The sequence below is a fragment of the Onychostoma macrolepis genome, chromosome 22 (genome assembly GCF_012432095.1).
Source record: "Onychostoma macrolepis isolate SWU-2019 chromosome 22, ASM1243209v1, whole genome shotgun sequence".
In the NCBI taxonomy this organism is placed as follows: Eukaryota; Metazoa; Chordata; class Actinopteri; order Cypriniformes; family Cyprinidae; genus Onychostoma; species Onychostoma macrolepis.
This window is the reverse complement of record NC_081176.1, coordinates 8,626,208-8,647,778: the sequence shown is the minus strand read 5'-3', so window position 1 is coordinate 8,647,778 and position 21,571 is coordinate 8,626,208. Positions and strand designations below refer to the sequence as shown.

Below are 21,571 nucleotides of genomic sequence, written 5' to 3'. Positions count from 1 at the left end.
AAATTAGGGCAGATAAATTGTCAATGTTTTTTTTTTTTAATGAACTATCCATTTAACCTTCTAAGAAACGTCTTATTTAAACAGTCAAACCCGCATAGCCTACAACATAAGAAAGCAAAGATAAGCAATGTTGATCTCCTACAGTAGACAAAACTTACCTTTTTGCAAGCACTAGAACAGTTTGTTCCTGATGAAATCTGGACAAAACCGATGGTCAAGCACAATACTGTTAACTTTAAAGCTTTAGTATATAGGCTAAATCCTAAATAACGGGTCGTGCACCAACTTGCATTATCTTCCAAACCCACTGAAGAAAGAAATACGCCACACTTTTGCAAATATCCCTAAATATGCCGATTAGATCGCATAAACACGCTTTCTGTCACGATGGGAATGAGCGTGCAGTCCGTGTGAACGCGCTTGCAACAACACCAAAAAATGCAGTGATTACGTGTTCTTGTTTCCTCCAGGGTTTTTTTCCCTATTTTTGTGCATCTCCCTGGATGCCTTTAAAAATTTACCAGACTAACATGCAAATCAGTTTTGGGCGTGTTAAGGCGTTTACGGTTTTGACGGACTCATAAAACGATATGTTTTGGCAGTGCTACTGACTGATTTGAATAATGTAAGCCACAAAACACATTTAATGCACTTGCATGTTACTGTGCAATGCTACAGAATCAACAGAACCAAACATACAGCGCGACCAGTGAAGTCTGATTCCTGAACTAATGACTCTTATGAACCGGTTCTTTTTAAGTGAATCCAAACACACAGCGCGACCGCGTTGCACGATTTTCTTTCCTGCTTTATTTGTATACGCACAATTAATGAAAGAAAGTGCATGTATAACGCATGTATATTCAATAAAGAACATTGCTGTCCGATTCTCAAACGAAAGACTCGGATCTTTTTAGTGAAGGAAACACACTGGAAAACCAGCGTAGTTCAAACCCAAAGCGATTCAAAAACATACCACACGGGTTTACATGTTGTGCTTAAATGAAACCTCTTACAATTGGTTCTACCATGAGCAATAGTCAACATGAAGACCCTGCTGAAAAAACCAATAGAACCCTGCCCAAAACACAATAGAAAATGTAATGGTTTTAATGGGAATTGTATTGGTTTTAATGGAAACTATAATGGTGTCTGCTGGTATGTGATTGATTGTATTGGTGGGATGTTAAATCCTATTGGAAAAATGCCCAAAACACACTACAAAAAGGAATTCTGTAATGGTTTTACGGGAAAAAGCTAATGGTTCATAATGGTATTTTAATGGAAACCATTGGAATTTCTGTGATGGTTTCTAATGGACTTCTATTGGGTTTTTTTTAGCAGTCGAGACATAAAATAGACAAATGTTAATAATTTAGAATTTAGCATTAATGTCGATTAATATATGATGCTGTCATTATACACAGTGCAGTTTCACCCTTTCATTTCTAACTTTCACTGACTACTAACTTCTCCATATTTTAGAGTCAGAAAAAAAAGTGCCCGTTCAATGAACAAATCTGATTATTTACAAAATAAGTGGTGGACATCCTGAAAGTTGCATAAACAAATTCCAGAAGCGATAAATATAGAGCTAAATAAACACTGAAGACTCCGATTTCCTTAGCACTTGATTTATTCAAACAATGCCAAAGCCAGTCTCACAGAGACTACTTTGAATTACACATTAGGCAATAAATAGACCAAACAAGATGTTTATCGACATATTGATACAAAAACAATAACACCTTTAATAGTGCAATATAAACAAATTATTGAAGTTGGGATTCTTGCATTGTGGTTATTAGACAGTCGTTCAGGGACTTTGAGGCTGCGACGTCCCGGATGAAATGTTGTGTGAATCCATTTGCACGGTTCAGTCCAACAAGGAATCTCCATTTCAAGAAAAAAAAAGCATGCATTCATTCGCGCAAGAAATTTGAGTCCATTCGTGTTTATTCCACAGCATCTGTGGACTGAAAACCAGCAGAGCGAGTCCACCAGCAGATGACCAAGATACTGAGGTGCAGTAATCCCACGATGCATTGCGAGTCAGTCCCGGCCCTGAGCGAGAGGTTCTTAGCACCATCCAATGCCCCAGACCCTCAATATAGCGCCCCCTTCAGGACTGGAGAGCGTCTCCACACTAAAGTGCACTCCAACGGCTACACGTCTCTCATCTCTTGAACATATTGCAACAAATACAAACACACATACACACGCACACAAAAATCATGCATATTTTGGACCACGTCGTTTTCGTCAAGTAATCGCTATTCGTCTCGTTATGAGTCCTGAATGGAAATGCTCCGTTTGGGTTTGAGCAAACATGCATGCTTGGCTTTAGCCGCAAATCGGACGTTTAACAATACTACATCCATCTCTTCCTTGCACAATACAATCCTCTTTTTTTTTTTTTTTTTTTTTTCTTTTTTTTTTCCCCATTCGGATTACGAAAAGACCAACATGTTGGACTACTTCATCTCCTTAAAGTATAAAAAGACAAAAGAAATGTTACAAAAACTTGTTAAATACCTGATCTGAACATTTCTTGTGCATAGACTATACATACAATAATACTAAGGGCTGGCTAGCTAGCTTAGCTCTTTTTTATCATTAAACCAAAACCAATAATAATCGCAACCCTTTATACAACATCGTTATTAATAACATTTTTTTTTTTTTGATGGTCATAAAAGTAGTCAAACGAAGACGATGCAATGAGTAAGGGTTGGCTAGCTAGCTTAGCTCTTTTTTATCGTTAAAATGAAACCAGGAATATCACAACCCCTTATACGAAAAATATTGAGGAAGAATGAAACCGAAAGAAGACCAAGATGAAGCTAGCCATCAAAAATAAGGAACTTGGGATGAAAGTTCAACGAAAAATGGATGAAAGTTATTAGTGACATTTTTTGATGGTCAGAAAAAGGCGCTGCAACGAGTTGGATAGCTAGCTCTTTTTATCGTTAAACCAAAACCAGTAATATCGCAACCCTTGTACGAAAAAACTTGAGGAAGAAAGAAACCGAAAGACTGATGAAAAAGACATGGTCATCAAAAATAAGGAACAGGAACAAAATAAAAAGGAGTTCTTCGAGACATTTTTTGATGGTCGTAAATGTGGTCAAACGAAGGCGCTGCAATGAGTAATAACCAATGAAATGCTTTTCCACAGTAGTTGTTTGTTTTTGTTGTCTTTGACAGTCCTCCGAGACAAACCTGTTGTCTTTGGTTGTTTTTGGGTGAGTCACTGCAGCGTCAACACAAACCGAACATCTGCGAGCAAAGACATGCCCGCGTTTCGTCAATACCAGTGTCCCCGTAAACACGTGCCCTTTGGTGGTTTCCTTGGCAAAGACGCATAGAGTTCGGAAGCTGGTGCATGTGCAAATAAAGGTCCTTCCCAGCATTCCCTGCAGCGGCTAGTGGATCTTTAAAAATGGTTTTTGGTGGTTCTTTTCAAAGTTCAGATGGATGAGATCTCTTACGTTTCTTTGTACCTGAAAGAACAAAAAAATAACATGATTTTCTGATACTGCTTTGGGTGTTACACGTGCAAAAATGTGACCCTGGACCACAAAACCAGTCTTAAGTCGCTGGGGTATATTTGTAGCAATAGCCAAAAATACACTGTATGGGTCAAAATTATCAATTTTCTTTTATGCCAAAAATCATTAGGATATTAAGTAAAGATCATGTTCCATGAAGATATTTTGTAAATTTCTTACTTTAAATGTATAAAAACGTCATTTTTGATTAGTAATATAGATTGCCAAGAACTTCATTTGGACAACTTTAAAGGCGACTTTAAAAAATTTCTCAATTTTTTTGCACCCTCAGATTCCAGATTTTCAAATAGTTGTATATCAGCCAAATATTGTCCGATCCTAACAAACCATACATCAATGGAAAGCTTATTTATTCAGCTTTCAGATACTGTATAAATCTCAATTTTGGAAAATTGACACTTAAGACTGGTTTTGTGGTCCAGGGTCACAAATATCAATGTAATATGACAGTATTTACCCGCTTTGTAAGGTGAACTCAGGAAGTGCTCCGAGAGACGTCAGCTGCTCTTCTAAGGCCACGATACGCAGGCCGATATAGCCAGACGACAACAAGAGCAGAAACACCCTGAACGAGACAAGAACACGTCACTTTATACAGCAAAACTCTCTCTTCATACGGTTAAAGGCACGTTTAGTATCAGGGTGTCTCACATCACAATAATAATAAGACACGTTTGCCTGGCAACCACTTATATTTTGACAACTAGAGTCATGCTGAAAGGAATCTCGCCGCTGAGCTCATGATTATTTGTCACTAATACTATGGATGAAGCAATATAGATATTTCAGTCTATACTGACAGGACTGGTAATACTTGTTTATTTAAATGCAAGTTATTTTAAAAGCAAGTTATGTGTATCCATCATTTTGTCATATGAAATGAAATGCACCAATATAACAGAAGTAACCTCCATATATTTTTAGTAACGGCAAGGCTCCAGACCACTGGCTCCTAAAAGCCCGATAAGCAGTTTTATTTTTATTTTTTAACACTAACATTGTTAATCATACTGTCATGTGTTTTTCTCATCTTTATCAGCATTCTAACCCATCTTGTAGATGTCCTGGGAACTAAGGTTCACTAGGGAACTAAATATCTTTTCCAACTATACACAGTCAAAGACTTGTTTATTACATAGAATCTGAGCCAATGTCATGGACCATAATGTCAGCAGCACTAGGCCATGGAGTGCAGTTTGGGCTCCTCCTCTATGCGTCCTATGAATGTTGTCACGTTTCTTGAGTGTTGCCAAGTCTGCGGTTTTTCCATGGAATTGGGATATTTTAACACCGTTGCTCTGGGTTGTTTTTCGTGCCCGCAGGTTGAAACAATGCCAATAAAGTGATATTTAGCCCCTGCAATGCGAATTTTACTGGGGGAACTTCGCCAAAAAAACGTGTATTTTATCCCCCGGAATGTGTTTTTTTTTATTTTTTTATTTACCGTTTCTTTGAAACGCCATTGAGGTACAAACGCCTGTGTGTCTTTCACACATCCAGTCTGTTTTTCTTCATTAGCAATATGCAATTATATAGGAGCTGTTGAATTTTATCTTTAGCTCCTTGTATTATCTTATCATGTAGACAACAGGTTAAGTAAAAGTATGAATATGCAATATTCGTACGTCTCTTGTCATTTTCGTTCTCTCCCGTGCTGCACACCTTGAGCTGCGTTTAGCAGGTATGCTGTTAGCGCTGGCGTTCAGCAGAGATGAGGACTGTTTCAAAGTCTTTTTTACACTAAAACGTTGATGTGCATCGTCTCGGTTCATTACGTCAACATAAAACATGTGATCACAAAACAATCAAGAAAAAAAAGGGAAATTTTTAAGTCATAACATGTACATTTATATAGTCGTCAGTAGCGACCTCAGCAAATTCATATTTTTGTTCGCAAATGCGACCATTTTAGTCGGAGTCTGGAGCCCTGAAAGGTGTAAAATTATTTTCAGTAAATATATTTTAGCACATTTGTTACTTCTAGTAAATATTTGTATAACATTTATAATTTAGTAAATATTTGATACATAACATTGATCTAAATATTTTGACAAATATTTAATATTTTTATAAATGAAGTAAAATTGTTGTTAAAGTTGTTTTTAATAAATACTTCAGTTTTTTAAACTAAATATTTTTAGAAGATTCATAAATTATTAAGTACTTCATAAATACATCTAAACATTTTTATAAATATTCTATGAATTCTTACTAAAGTATTTTTAATAAAATGTATTACATTTAGTAAATATTGGTAGAACAGTTATCATTTTTAGTAAATCTTTGAATTTTAGTTAATATTCTAAATTATTTTACAAAAATATTTTTATAAATGTACTAAATATTTGCAAATATTTATCAATTATGTTTTTGGTAAATACTTTATACATATTTTTAGTACGTATTCTACAAATATGTTTATTAAATATTTGTAAAATTATTTCTAGTAAATATTTGTACAACATTCATAAAATATTTTTGTTATTTTCAGTAAATATTTGCTGTAAAGTTGATAATTTTAGTAAATCTTTAAAAATATAGTTTTACTATTACTTAAAAAAAAAACAATTATCAATACTAAATATTAAAATTATACCTTTTCTTTTTTTTTTACTACATAATTTATCAATATTTAATCATTTTGTACATTTTAGAAATTATTTTAGTAAAATCCCATACAATATTTTTAGTAAACTTTATTACATTTTATAGATTACTTTTTGGAAAAGACTTTATAAATATATATATTTTAAAGTATTTGTATAACACTTTAATTTTTGGTAAATATTTTAAATATTTGTGTCAATATTTTTGTAAATACATTTCATAAATATTTACTGTGAAATTGTAAATAAACGAGCGCATTACAGCTAAAAGCCGTGGCATGAATACTCACAGGATCAAGTAGATGAGCAGCAGAGTGTTGAGGTTGCTGATTTCTCTTTGGATGAGGAGAGATCGCGCTCGATCCGTCACGTTCCAAACCCAAGAACTTCCTGTGGAGAGAGGAAACAGAATCTGCGTTAGCCAATCAAACGCATTATCACTCAAAGTCATTCAGATCTGCCGGCTGGTGTGTGTCGTACCGGTGTATTCCTCGCTCGAGCTCTCGTCTGGCGTCTGTGGTGAGCTGCGAGTCACAGATGGGCTTTTAATCGCAGTGTTTTCTGAAACACAGAAGCAAACAGTATTTTAACACCTTTATCTCAGAGTCCTGCGGCTTCGAGGCGTTCAACGGGGAGTTTACGAACCTCGAGTGAGTCGAGACGCAGACAGATCGATCGGAGGAGAAACCTCGTACGGGTCGTCCAGACTGGACTGGCTGGAATTCTGCTGGGAGAGACGCAGGTTTGCCGTCAGCGCAGATCGAGACAGTACAATAATAATAATTTTATTCATATAGCGCCTTTCTAGCACTCAAGGTCACTTTACAAATCAGGCTTAAGGAACAGAGACAATAGACATCAATAAAAAAAAAAAAAAAGCTAAGAGTAATATACAGAAACCACTTACAAGATCAGATTACAAACAGAAAGAATGAAGAGAAACATCCATAACAGGGTACAGTTCACAGTCAATGACTTGAAGAGTAATAGTCAGAAAAAAATTTGTGTTTTTAAAGGAGAGAAGGGAGGATGCCTGATGGATGGTTTGGGGAAGAGCATTCCACAATCTGGGAGCAACAACACTGAAGGCCCTAGCTCCCATTGTCACCAGACGAAATTTAGGGGTGACTAACAATCCCTCACTAGAAGATCTTAATGAACGGGCAGGAACATATGGCAGAAGTAAATCAGATAAATAAGGAGCAGCAATGTTATGGTGGGCTTTATAAGTGAGAATTAGTATCTTGAAGTTTATACGCAAGGAAACCGGGAGCCAATGAAGATGATAAAGGATAGGGGTAATGTGATCGTTCTTTCTAGTGTGAGTAATCAAGCGAGCAGCAGAGTTTTGAACATACTGTAGTCGTTTGATATTATTAGCTGAGATGCCACAAAAAAGTGAATTACAATAATCTAATTGGGATGTAACAAAGGCATGTATAACAGTTTCAACATCCTGCTGACTGAGAGAGGATCGAATACGCGAGATATTACGTAGATGGAAAAAGCTGTCTTAACCACTTTACCAATATGATCGTTGAATGAAAGAGTAGAATCAATGAGAACACCAAGATTGCAAACTTTAGTGGAGGGCATAATCTGATCACCATCCAGATCCAGCAGTTGACTAGAATGCTTTGATACAACAGCTTTAGAGCCAATCAGAATTATCTCAGTTTTATCAGAGTTAAATCTAAGGTAATTTGCCTCTAGCCAAAGCTTGAGTTCCTTGATGCAATTTGTTAATGAAGGCGGAGGAAACACTGAAGTGGAAGGTGTACTAAAATAAATCTGAATGTCATCTGCGTAGCAGTGGAAGTTAAACCCATATTGCTTAATTATTTGTCCAATAGGTAGCATATAAATGGTGAAGAGGAGAGGGCCCAAAACAGAACCCTGAGGTACACCAGAGCTGATGAATTTGGTAGATGATCTGTGATTCTGGTATATAACAAATTGTTGCCTCCCAGTCAAATAGGAGGAAAACCAATCAAGGGCTGTGCCAGTAATTCCAATTTCTGAAAGTTGTGAAAGGAGTATCTCATGAGAAACCGTGTCAAAAGCTGAGCTGAGGTCTAATAGAAGGAAAGTGCTACAGACACAGACGAGTGATGAGCATCACTTACCACCAGCTTGGCCTGATCGAAGCTGTTCTCGGCCGACGAGAAGAGAGGGCTGCTGTTGGCACTTCCGTCCTGTCAGGAACGAGAGCGGAGACGCGTCAGGAGCGAGTTAAAACACATGAACGTCAGTGAAATCACGTTAGAAGCGCTCACCTCCAGCTGAGGACAGACGGATCGCAGCAGCTTATAGCAGCCTTCTCTGTTCCGCAGAGACACGAATAAATACTGCAGCACAGACAGAGAGAGAGGACAAATATATTCACTGAAAATTCATATAGAACTGAATTATTTGATACTTAAATATACTAAAGATATAAAGTAAATTAAAAAAAATATATAAAAAACCTAAATAAATAAACAAATAAATATAAACAAAATATTTGAATACAAGTAAATCTCAAAATAAAAGAACAAAAATATTATATTTAAAAAAAAAAACACACAAATGTATTACAGATAAGAAAATCTCAAAATAAAAACTCAAGAATTTCTAATACATTTCAACCTAAAATATTTCTTTCTTTTTAGGCTTTGTCTTTTATAAAAATAAAAGATTAAATTTAACATGTTGAAACATTTTTTTTTTTGTGTTTAATTACATTATTCTCAATGATAAATGATTTTATATGATAACAAATTTTGTCATGCTTAACTACAATTGTTTTTAGTAATTATTAATCAGTATGTTTCACAAAAATACATTTATTGTTATTTTTTAATTAAGAGTTAACAGGTATGTTTCACTTAAAAAAAAAAAATAATAATTTTAGTAATTAACATTAAATCAATATGTATCGGTAAAAAAAAAAAAATAAAAATATTATATTTTATATATATATATATATAAATGATTTTAAAATTGGCATTAATCACTAAAATTACTGTAATACATTTTTTTTAATAATTAGAATGAATTGGTATGTTTCACTTAAAAAAAAAAAATCCTAAAATACATTAGTAATTAACATCAGTCATTGTTTAAAAAAAAAATCACTATAAAACATTATCAATATATTTTATTAATTAGCATTAATCAATGTATCCGTAATAAAAATAATAATAATAAAAAAATAATAATAATAATTGTAAAATGATTTTTTTAAATTGGCATTAATCACTACAAATTACTGTAATACATTAATTTTTTCTTCAAATAATTGGGACATTTCACAAAAAAAAAAAAAAAAAAAAAAACAGTATTCATTTGCATTAATCATAATAAAAAATAAAAAAAAGTTTTCATATCTTCCTGGTTTTTCAGAGGACAATGTGCTTAGAGTAAAAGTGTTGAAGTGTTTGAGGCGCTGACCTTCTCTCTGTTTGTGGTCCGGACAGAGATGGCGTTTGGCACAAGTAGCGCTGTGTTCTGTTTCTTCAGGACGTTCACACTGGCGACGGGAACGATCACCTGACACACACACACACAAGGGTCTGTTAAACGGAGGTTTGATGGCTGCTCTGAGCGCATGCGTGCGGATCAGACGGCTCCTTACCTTGGTGTCTTTGAGCAGCACGGAGGAGAAGAAGCACAGGCTGCTGTCGGTGATGTACAGACGGCCGTGGTAAGGCACTTCCTTCTGCAGCGCACAGACGTAAGCTGCAAACACAACATTAAACATGTGTGACGCCGCTGCTATTGTGTCTCAGACGGCACAGACACGCCTCAGGCTACAAACGTGAACGCAAAAATCTCTCACCGTGCAGCAGGTCTTCAGTCTCGGGGAGTTCCGGGAAGAGTTTGTGGAATGTTTTGTTGTGCTTCATAAAACTCTGAGAAGACCAAAGGAAATGACAATTAGAAATGTTTTGTGTTAGATTTAAAGAAGATGAATGAAAAGTCGTCTTACGCTTCTTGAGTTGAGGCTGTCGTTTCTCTCCAAAGGTCTATCGACATCAAGAGTGTGAGACCTGCCAATAAAACAACATTTTACATATTGATAAAAGGTGGAATAAGTAATAAAAAAACTGTATATCTAGAAAATTGTCATTTTTAAATTAAAATACGTTTTTAGTATATTTTTAAAGATTTTAAAATATATTTTAATGTATTTTATATACAACTTAATTAAAAAATATTTTAACATTCATTTTTGTTTTTTTAAATAAATTCAGGATTTTTCTTTATTAAAATACAAGATATATTTTATATAAATGTAATTTGTTTTGAGAAGAAAAACAAATACATAATTTTTTTCTTTAAATGAATTACATTTTTTTCTTTATATATGAAAATGCCAGCTATCATTTACATTTAGTCATTTTGCAGATGCTTTTATCCAAAGCGGCTTACAATTGGGGAATACATAAAGCAATTCATTTTGAAGAGGCAATCAGACAGAGGAAGTACTCGTAACACCAAGTCTCAGGCATTGTTCAAATAAGTACAAGCTAGCAAGGGAAGGAATAAATAAAGAGAGATTTTTTTTTTTTGTATGATGGGACCCAGTGATGTAGTGATTTATATCATACATACATTAGGGCTGGGCGATATAATCGCATGCGATTGTCATGCGCATCTGGTCAGTACGAAAATGACATTAGATATCGGTAAAGGCCTAAAATTTAAATTTATATATATTTTTAATTTAAAATATTATAAACAAATATATTTAATACAATAAATATTATAAATAATAATAATAATAATAATAATAATATTTATTCATACATTTTTAGAAGAAAAATAAATTGTATAATTTCTTTAAAAAGTATTTGTTTTTTTAACAAAACACATTTTAGATATTAATGATTGCCAAATAAATAAATAAACTTAATCTTTATATTTATAAAGTATTTAATAAAATATTTATATTTTAATTACTTCATAAATTTTATACAAAAACCCCACTTATTTTAAATATTGATAGACTAAATAAATAAATAAATAAATATTTACTACAATTATTATTTTTGTATGCTTTATATATTTTTATTCCTCTAGATGAACACGTCACATATTTTAGATATTTTATAACCATTAAAAAAATAAATAAACTAACAAAGTAATACAATTTTTTTTTATTTTAATTAATTGTTTACCCATCCATCCATCACCCATTCATATCCAGTTTCCTAACAGTTAACAGTGTTATTTTGACAGAGTAATTGTTAGGCTGTACAGCAGCAGAACAGGTTCATGGCCAACACAAAGCAATGGAAACTCTCGTACCTGGGCAGGACCTGCCGGCTCAGGCTCTTGGTTTGCTGCTGAACCTCCAGCTGATTCTCCTCCAAACTGAACGCTTTCCTGCTCCCCAGCTTGGTTTTCGTCCTGCCCTTCTTTGCCTTGGCAGGAATCGTCCCGGCGTCCACCGCATAGCTGTGAAAACATCGCAAAACCACCGTCAGCCTCATAACTGACGCTCGCGCCTCAACTTCACCCTTAAACAGCGTCTGAGTTTACGAGGCCATGCCAACGCTTATAAAACACGGACAGATGCGCAATACATGGCATTTCACTTCTTTAATAAGGTCAATAGCAGGAATAACAACATCAGATCAAGCAAACAGAGCAGCTTTACGAGTTTCTCTCAGGCAATGATACGAGTGTAATGGTTAAACAGACTCAAAGCAAATATACTATAAAACACACCAACGGCACTTCACTCCGACCTCAATTACCCAACCACAGCAGTAAAAACTCATGAATAAACACTACGGACTGAAAAACAACCTTCGAAGGAAACTCTGCACCAATTTTCGCTTGGAAATTGCAAGTACATTTCAAAAAGTTACACATCGAACGCAGCCCATTGAATGGAAACCTACTCCAATGACATAAAAAGTGCCATTCTACCATACCTGTAGATATTATGTCCATTCCTGCGAGATAATCGTAAACTCAACGATCGGTTCATCCTCAAAAGTGTACAAAACTGGCCTCAAGCCATAGCGCTGGAGTCTGACTTTCGGCCAAAAGCAATAAATAAAATTAAAATCTGAGTCTAGACGCTCAGTCAGTCTAAAAAACACAGCTCTGGTCTGCGGCCGTGCTCCTGATGCCTTCCTCTGTATGCAAACGAGGGGGCGGGACTAGAACGAAGCTCTGGGATGCAGTTGAACCAATGGGAGCGGCTCCCTTTCACTGTATGCAAATGAGGGGGCAGGGCTGAGGACAGAGTTCCAGTCTGCGGTCGTGTTGCAATGGGAGCGGCTTCTTGTTCTGTATGCAAATGAGCGTGGGCGGAGTCTCTGACCTCAGATGGTGTGACTGTGGGTTGCTGATGTAATGGAACACCTGCAGGTCAAAACATGCTGAGAAACGCAGCAGCTTTTGAAAAGCAGCAAAAGCCAATGAGTTTACAGTGAAAAGTGAAATTTTTTAGAAGCGAAAGTCAAAGTCAAATCGCTGTAATTCTTCACCTGAAAGGAACAAAGTAGCCGCAGGCCACTTCCTCATTCAGCTCTGAGGTTTTTGGGTAACTCGAGAGCCTGAAACGTCTGTTTTGGTGGCTACATGCTAAGCACAGCTGCTGGAAAGCACACGTCACCTTTCCCAGCATTCAGAGCCATTACATTTATGACTCAAGGACAAAGGTGTGACTTGCTGAAATATGGGTTAAAAGACAGTATACGACATGCAATAAAAACACTTGCAGTCATATGACCAGGTACGCCGAGTATGTATCACGCTTTGAAATCAAATCAAATTACTATAAATATATACATGAATACCTTAGATATATTTAATTTATTTTAGCAAAAGGGTATCATTAATTTATTTAAAATTTTATTTTTTTACATATGCATATGGCAGATATGTATAATATTACATAGATTTATTTAAAGAAAAATAAGTTTAAAATTATATTTTCCCCTTACATATGGAAATGGCGCATATATATATATATATATATATATATACACACACACATACAAATTTAAATATTGGCAAAAGCCATTAATATTTAAAATATTATAAAGAAAAAATAGTTAACATTCCTTTAAAGAAAAATTTTATTTGAAAAAAATTTATGAAAATTAATATTAAAAGGCCAAATATATAAATAAACTTTAAAAATAATTATTTATACATGAACAGCCACATATTTTAGACATTAGCAAAGTCTATTAAATTTTTTTTTTTTAATATGTAAATAAATATTTATTTAAATGAACCATGAAGTATATAAGACATGTAATAAACACACTGAGCAGGCATGCAGGGTATGTCTTACTCCATAACGACCAGCTACGATAGGGTGTAAAGATAACGAATAACTCTCAAATGCCACGGAAACATTCCTGAGCTCATCTGTGGGGGAAGTGAAGCTTTTACTGCACGCAAGAAAACAAAAGAAACTATTACGACAAGGAAGCTAGCAGCCACTGACACATCATCTAGAATTAGACGTTTTAGAGCTCAGCCAACTTTTGCTTGGTTGTTTCGGTCTTGAAACCTTTGGATAAGAAAGCAAATGCATGCATGTGGTACGCAAACACATTCAAATTAGATCCGCACCTGCGAGAGGCATGAAAAAAAATGCTGATTAAACGCTAAAGGAGACTTAGATGGCTTAACATGTTGCCTAAAGAAGCAGGAATACCAGGAAATAATGCAACATATCTATTCTTAATGTGATTTGCATATAATGACAAGATGTGGAAAGGTTTTTTTTTTTCTGACCAACATGAAAACACACTACACATGCTAAATTTAATTGAGGAACCACTGGGACACAACTAGAGACTTAAACTGCTTTGGATGGATGGATAGATAAATAAAATAAACTTTCTTTTTTTCAATTTTTTTTTTTTAAGACAATTTAAAAAAAAAAAAAATTATATATATATATATATATATATATATATATATATGAAAATGCCTTATTTTAGATATTGGGAAGGGCCAAAAACATTTAACTTTTAAATACACAAATAAATAAAATAAGAAAATATTTTTCTTCTTTTTTTTTTAAAACAAAAAGAAACAAATTGTGTTAAGTTGCATTTTAATTCAAACAGACAAGTAAATAAACAAATAAATACCAAAAAAAGTAACAAATTAAATTACATTTAAATTTAGTCATTTAGCAGACGCTTTTATCCACAGCGACTTACAAATGTAGACAATGGAAGCAATCAAAATCAACAAAAGAGCAATAATATGCAAGTCTCAGTTAGCTTAACGTAGTACACGTAGCAAGGTTTTTTTTTTTATTATATAAAGAAAACAGATTTAAAAATTACTAAAATTATAATTACTACTGATTAAAAACAAAATAAAAATAAAAAAAAAAAATCACAAAATTATAAAACAAACCAAAAAAAAATCAGCATTATTAGCATTAGTGTTCAGTAATATATTATTGTATAAATTATTTTGCATCCAGAAAAATCAAAGAATGAAATAAATGAAATATGAACTATTAATTTTCTTAATCTAAATGGTTGTTCTGATCATATATGAAAACAAAAAAATAATGTGATTCTGTGATAATATAATGCGATTCTGGTACTATAGTAACATTTTACTGCATTACACAAAATATTTATTAACACAAAGTGGTTCAACTTAGCATAAACTCAAGTTATTCATTTAATGCATCACTTCATTTTCTTCATGCAAAAGGTCAATGCTCGTTTCAAGACATTAAAACACACTTCATATTGCAGATCTATTTTAAGACCCCTCAGGTCTCCAGCTTCAACAAGCGTCAATAAACCACAGCTCACACTCTCACACCGCAGCCAAACCTCCCAACACACCAGCTGCTTCTCATGTCTGAGCTTGTGTATTCAGGCTATACGGAGGATTTGGGAATCTGCCGCCGTGCTGTGGGCGTTTATAGGAAATGCAATCCAGCAAAGGCATTTGGGAAAGTCACTTGTAAACGAAAGTGTTTGCTGTTCAAACACTAATTCAATGCATTAGGATTTAATCAGTGTGTCAATCCGGTTTCGTGACGTTAGAACAATAATAAAAAAAAAGGATCCAGGCATCCTGTTCAACAGTCTTGAACGAACCTCGCGACTTCTATTTAGCCTAAAGATGCGCAGTGATTTAGAACGAAGACAACAAGCATCAAACATCCCCTGCTGAATCATCTGATGCTGACGATAAAACACAAAGCTCGCAAAAACGCCACAAGAGCTCAAACCAGAGCAGACAAGCATCAAACTGTGGCATGAGACGCTTCAGAAACACGCCAAACAAGGAAATGTGTTGGAGTTCAAGGCCCGCTCTCAGAGATAAATGTTTATTGCTCACGCCTTTGTGCTGGGAACGAAAGTTCAGTCTTTGCGAGTCAAAACGTTTGATTTTTGTGATTAATTTGCATGAATAAAAACAAAACTAGTCAACGTTTTGCTCTTTAAAGCTGTTTGAATTCAATCCGCTAGCTATGAAAAATCCCCACCGAGCTAGCGGCTAAACGATGCATTCGCAGCTGCTCACCATCTTATATCAGAGCTAAACATCTCCTACCTTCCCAAATCCTCACACGCGGCTGTATCCACGCGGTTTAGATCCTTCTCGCCATCCATCGCCACGTCTTCTCAGAGCAATCGACGACTGAACCGCTTCTGACCAGCTGAACTAGATGCTGAGCAATGGGGTCTAAAGGTTTCCTTTACAGCTGCTCCGTTATGGAAAAAGTGAGATAATGAGGCACAGGGAAGCCAAAGTGGGAGTTGAGGGAGGGATAAAGGATCCTCCGCCGGCCCACTCTGCTCACCTCCAACCGCAGCAGCTGGAGGAGCCCACAATGGCCCATTTGGATGCCATTGAAGAAATGCAAACTACAGAGGACAAGACTTAAGACATGCAAACAAAGGCCTTGCTAGTGGGCCACCTATTGTCTTTGTGGTGGGGTAGAGGGTCAATAAACTCATGGGAAAACTGGAGAAAGATCCCCAACAAGACCAGGACTTTTCTGCAAGGACCTGATTTGGCTTTAAGTATAGCGTGAAGTTTCTGTGTGAACTGGAAATCGCTTTCCAACAGCTTTGAGAGTGCCAAAAAAAATGGTTAGATAAACAAATACTAGAATTTAGATTTTGGGATCAATTACAAACCCAAACAATTCTAAATGATACATGAAAAAATATCAATTTAAACCCAGTTTAAGCCTGTAAAAACACTAAATTCTGACTTTGAAAGCATCAAAAAATGGTTCGATTGAAGTTAAATACTATTATAATTTATATATTTTTTTAATCAATTACAAATGCAGACACAACAGATTCAAAACAAATACACAGGAAAAACTGACCAAAATCCAATATAAGCCTGTAAAAACGCTAAAATCTGACTTTGAAAGTGTCAAAAATGGTTTGTTTGAAGTTAAATACTACTGTAATTTATATATTTTTAATCAATTACACATCCAGACACAACCGATTCAAAAACACACAGAAAAACTGACCTAAAATCTGACTTTGAAAGTGCCAAAAAAAAAAAGGTTACTTTTAAGCTAAATAAAGAAATACTATTCAAATTGATACACATTACAAATCCAAACGCAAAACAATATGGAAAACTGACCAAAAGCCATTTCAAGCCTGTAAAAACACTGAATTCTGACTTTGAAAGTGGCAAAAGAATGGTTATTTTTGGTTATGGATACTAATGGTTAGCATATGTAGTTTAATAAACAAGTAATATTACAATACACAGAAAAATGGACCAAAATCAAGCTTAATCGTGTAAAAACAGCCAAATTCTGACTTTCATTGGGAAAAAGGTTACTCTGATTAAAAATAAATAATGATAATATTTGTTAATTTAACTTCAACTAAATTAAAACACAAATGAAAAAAATGAATATGGAAACAGACCAAAACCCAGTTTATGTTAGCAAAACAACAAAACAACATTTTTTTAATCAATAACCAAGATTTCTGTATCAAACCATAAGTTACATTTTTCCTCAAGACAGCTAAAAAATAAAATAAATCAAACCGGTGTTATTTTTTTAACGTCTATGGATTGAACTCATTTTTATTTCACTTTTAGTTTGAGTTATTTTAGAAAATTAAGTTAAACTAAATGAAAATGAGAAATGATGTAGCCGATTTATTATTTATTTCAGTTAATATTTACTTAGATTGAAATGTTAAGAGACCTGTGACCATTTTAAGATGTGGGCCACACCAAGTTCCAGGTCAATTACCACTGAACCCTTTCTCCAACTGACCCCTGACCTCCTTGTGCCACTATAAATCAGGATGATTCATCCCTGGCCTAATGCTCACTGCATTCAAGGCTGATGTTCGACAATGGAAATGCATTAGCTCATATATACGTCCACACCTGCGCGGTGAATCAGCGAAGATAGCTTAAAGATCCTTGTCCAGGCCTGAAAACCAGCAGTTCTTGAATCTAAGTTCTGCACTTACTTTTAATCAGTACTTCACAGGGCATTCTGTACTTCTGTTTATAAACAAGACGCCATGTTCTAACGGAGAAGATTAAGTGAGTGTTTACTCTGTTTCATGAAGCAGACTAGCATAACATGATATGGAGAATATCAGGTCAGTTTTCATTACATAAGCATAAGATTTTCACGCTCTGTAAAACACTAGATCAAAAGCGTACTAGATTACCATTGGTTGACGGATGGGAGGAACTGTCGACTGAATGCAATTCAAGATCACTGCCAAGAAGCCGGTATGTAAATCAGAGATCGACGGGTTGAATTGTGCCAGCGCTGCACACCAGGAAACCATAGATCATTTTCAAGAAAGCCTCCGTTAGTGTTCACCAGTTGAGCAAGTCATGTATTTTCCAACTTGCAAAATGAATGGACCTGAGCAGAAGCTGTGAGAATACGGTCAAACCACACGCAGAGAATAGAAGGTCATTCATCAAACTGTGATAAATGTGCCGAGTGGGCGTTTGCTGAAAAATAAAGTGATGTGTTAACCACATTAAAAAACTTGAGTTATACCATTTAACCAACAACAAATTGCACCAAGTTGTCCTATACCTCTAAAAAAAACAAAAAACAAAACCCAAGTCTAAACCTAAAAATACATGAAGTCCAAAGTTCAAATCCATCTTTCAAAATACACCAAAAGTTGGTCTCAAGACTCGAGATGAGTTGCAAAAGAAACTCGCCCAAAAACAAAGGTCAAACTCTAAGGCATGCTCTTTAAAACTTGGTGTAACCATGAAACCAGAGCTAACGTCCACAAAGAAAGGTGTAGGACAAGGATTAGGCCTTGACATCTATTGAGCCATGATGTCCATTCAAGAGCCAACACCAATCCCTGTGGGCAAACAACAGCTTGCCACTTGTGGACAGGGGCCAAACCTACAATACAGAGGACATTTGTGCAAATCATGTGGCCTGAATGCATCAGTCTCACTTCCTCAGTCTAAACAGAAAGAGGCCTTTCTTTCCATGGACCAAGAGAGTCCAAAAGTGGAAATTCCAACCAGGAATCACATGAAACTGATCATATCTTGTTCTTTTGGTGCATTTCTTATAGCTTAGGGGAACTTTACTTCGGGGAAGTACGTCATGCAAGTATTATTTTCAGTAAAGGTGCTAAAGGATGAGGGCACCAATATGTCATGGGTTCCTCAACGTGGATTTCACCAAATCAGTGTGAAATGCTGGGGACTGGAATGTTGAGACCCTTGAACGTTTGCAAGCAACGCGTTAACGAAGATTTAAGAATGTTGATGGGATCTGATGTACTAAGAGGAAGAAAGACTTTAACCTGCTAAATCTGGAAGCCACCTAAAAATTTACAAGGAGTGGTCCAAATTTACTCATGGGAATTGACCTTCTAAAACAACCTCACTCTATCCAAACAACGTTCCTTATGTAGCAGCGAAGCTCTAAAGCAGTGCAACCTCAAGTATAACTCGTGTCCTTTATCGATTATCTATGTGAATGATAAGCGTTCAGGGCCCATAGTTTTCTTTACAAGGCTCGGAGAAGCTAATTCAATTCCATTGGGAAACAAAATTAGCCCACACAGCTTGTCCACACCTGGCACACGACCTGGAACAAGCTTTTGGGCTAAAGATAGACGCAGATAGATAACATGACCCACATGTGTTGGAATACCAATACAACAGAGGGTCTATGAGATCATCTGTTTATCTGGAGAAATGCTTGTCAATTTAAACCACTTACGGAGCATTGTGATGTAACGACAAAACACTTGGCGCATGCCGTAATTTGATTATGACACATTCCAGCTCCAAATTACGTTTAGGACCATCATTGAAGACAAAGCAATTTGGCCAAGAAAGAGGTTAATTTGCATTTAAACTGCTGAGTGAATGGAAAACTCGCACCTTGATGAGGGTTAGGAATTTGACGCATAACAGCGATGTGGATTGGTTTGTTTATGTCACAACTGCAGATGAGGACTGCACCATTAATGCTACGAGGGTGTAAGAATAGCTGGTATATTATTAGGTATATTTCTATCAAATGGCTGAATGTAAATGAATATAAATCACAAGTAACTCACTCATTGGAAAATGCGAGTCAGGGAAATCAGCTCTAGTCTAAAACTAGCCCAGTAATTCCTTTACAATAGCATGAGTGATGTGATCCAGGTACAATACCGGCTTAACGACTCTAATAATAACCAACACAAAGACACAAGTCCACATAAAAAGCTGGTATTATATTACACCGCAGGACTGGTTTTTAGGAGGTTGGAGGTTAAGGTGGCTGGCAATGTAAATACAATAAAAAAAACAAACAAACATGGTATTAACATGGTGGCCAGATATGCATCATGACATAAATTAACATACATATACAATATTATATATGCACCATAGTAATACCATAGTTCACAATATGCATGCCCAAACACACACTGGTACTGGCATGATACATGTCAAAAACAATATTACTATTATTACTGTAGTACATATAAAAACTGCGGTGAAATAAAAACATAATACAGCCATGGCAGATGGCATTTTACCATAGTATTTTACTCCAAGAGTAACAAAAACATATAATACCATGGTATTTTAACATGTACCATAGTAATTCATGGTAGTCCAATGCTCTACCATGGTACCTGTCCAAAAACACAGTGGTGTTAATTCTATGGTAGTTTATTTAAAAAAAAACAAATATCAGTGTTTACATCTAAAATCTTAACTGTACCACAGTAAATGGAATGCAGTAAAAACCATTAACAATTGGGATGATATTATGATGTGTAAAAAGCAATTTATTTACTATAAAGACATATAAAATCAGAAATAAATGATCTTTAATCTGTATTTGAATAAGATAAATCAGTCAACGGGAAGCAATAATGTCATCACATGCGTGCACGCGCACGCACACACATAGTAGGGTGGACTATAACTATAAAACACCACCAATCTGACCTAAATCAATAAAAACTGCGCTCATCACACAACCTTATCAAAACAAATACACCAGCACCTTGTAATTATAATATGAACACAACATTAACATATGTAAATGAGCTGCGTATAAGGCATTATCGGATGTCGACAGCTGATAACGGCTGTTCTCACCTCTCCTTCATTAAATGCTTGATTCGCGATATGGCGCTCTCGTCGATCTTTCTCAGAAACGTTTTCAGTCTCTCCCTCTTGTTTTCCAGCATTCTTCCTCAACACAGATCGACACACGCCGACAAAAATACGCCGTTTAACGAGGATACGATGATCCGGTTTCTCTTCGGCGTCCCATGAGCGCGGCCTGATTAACAAAATGAGACAAAATCGGACCAAGCGCTGGCGGCCAATCAGCGCGCATCTGGTCAGCCGCGGTGTCCAATCGCTGCACGACAGTCGCGCTCGGACTCCGCCCATGCCCTTTTATGAGCAGGACGCGTGTCTGCATGCAACGTGGTGGTAGGGGGAGGAAGTCAGGGTGGAGAACTAGTGTGATAGCTGATTATACACTGGGCGTCTGTGTTACAGGCAGACCTTGTGTTTTTAACTCTGTTCTCACATGTTTTCATGCGATCATGAGTTTGAACATGTTATGCGTGTCTAAATGTTCATTAGTGGTGGATCTGAGACTTAGTTATTATTATTACTATTACATTTGTATGTTGAATTAATGCATAAATTAAACAGATTGCATGCAGACTGGTCTTATGTGACAGTGTATAGAGTCAATATCTATCTATCTATCTATCTATCTATCTATCTATATCGTTCATTTGTCTCTCTATCTTTCATCTATCTATCTATCTATCTATCTATCTATCTATCGTTCATTTGTCTATCTATCTATCTATCTATCTATCTATCTATCGTTCATTTGTCTCTCTCTCTCTCTCTCTCTATCTATCGTTCATTTGT

The 21,571-nt window shown here is 35.6% G+C and overlaps 2 protein-coding genes across 2 annotated transcripts in view; both read right to left on the bottom strand.

Moving 5' to 3' along the window:
• Positions 1–709, bottom strand: part of gpr35.1 (G protein-coupled receptor 35, tandem duplicate 1) — a 12,288-nt gene extending 11,579 nt beyond the window's left edge. The window contains 1 exon segment of the mRNA XM_058760088.1: positions 159–709. The gene's annotated coding sequence lies outside the window, so the exon portion shown is untranslated.
• A 1,583-nt stretch (positions 710–2,292) lies between these two features.
• si:zfos-943e10.1 (GRAM domain-containing protein 2A) lies at positions 2,293–21,088 on the bottom strand. Its single transcript, XM_058760082.1, is given in 14 exon segments — positions 2,293–3,503; positions 4,030–4,137; positions 6,469–6,568; positions 6,659–6,739; positions 6,824–6,902; positions 8,305–8,373; positions 8,455–8,526; positions 9,611–9,709; positions 9,795–9,898; positions 9,999–10,071; positions 10,149–10,209; positions 11,471–11,620; positions 20,774–20,872; positions 20,874–21,088. Coding segments are annotated over 14 exon segments (1,311 nt in total). The 5' UTR covers positions 21,074–21,088; the 3' UTR covers positions 2,293–3,487.
• Between the last annotated feature and the right edge of the window lie 483 nt (positions 21,089–21,571).